General features: G+C 12.4%; 1 protein-coding gene across 1 annotated transcript in view; it reads right to left on the bottom strand. All coding sequences in view use genetic code 6, as the record gives it.

The window, feature by feature from the left end:
* Positions 1 to 578: 578 nt before the first annotated feature.
* Positions 579 to 688, bottom strand: part of TTHERM_002653456 (hypothetical protein) — a gene marked incomplete at both ends in the record, with an annotated part of 330 nt that continues 220 nt past the window's right edge. The window contains one exon of the mRNA XM_012800739.1: positions 579 to 688. This exon is cut by the window's right edge and continues 220 nt beyond it. Within this exon, the coding sequence (XP_012656193.1) occupies positions 579 to 688 (110 nt within the window).

Raw genomic sequence — 688 nt, 5'->3', positions numbered from 1 at the left:
ATTACAATAAATTAAATTATTAATTATAATTTTATTATAAAATATAAAAATCTATTTCTTAATAAGAGGAAAATAATTAGAGATATTATAAATATTCCAAAAATAAAATACAGAGCTAAACAGAAAAATCTACTTAAAAACATTATTTTTATAATATTTAAGAACATTAAATACTAGAATTTTTTCAAATATAACTAAATGAATAACTGACCATCTATAATTCCTACTATATATATTTTTAAGTATATCTTTTAAATATAAATATTCAGTTTAAATAATGAATATTAAATAATTTTTCTGTGATATTTATCTCTTCATAAAACCAAATATATAAATTAATTTTTGATAATTAATTAATTATTATATTTATTTGTTCTTTTTATCCATTTATAATTAATTAATTAATTAATTAATTAAATTTCATAAATTGCTAAACAATATTTTTGAAAAAATAAATAAATGATGTAATAGATTAAAAGATATAATAGATTAGAAGAAGTAATTATTAATTTTTCTATTAATATCCTTTAAATTTATATAAATTAATAAAAAAAGTTTATAAGCTCTTCTCTTTTATCTCATTAGATTCTCCATATTGATTTCAGGTATATTTTATTAATAAATATTATTTTTATTATTATTAATATTTTTTTTATTTTAAATTTCTATTTATTTAAATAAATAATTT

The sequence above is a fragment of the Tetrahymena thermophila genome, assembly GCF_000189635.1.
Source record: "Tetrahymena thermophila SB210 genomic scaffold scf_8253986, whole genome shotgun sequence".
NCBI lineage: Eukaryota > Ciliophora > Oligohymenophorea > Hymenostomatida > Tetrahymenidae > Tetrahymena > Tetrahymena thermophila.
This window is presented reverse-complemented; position numbering and strand designations above follow the sequence as displayed.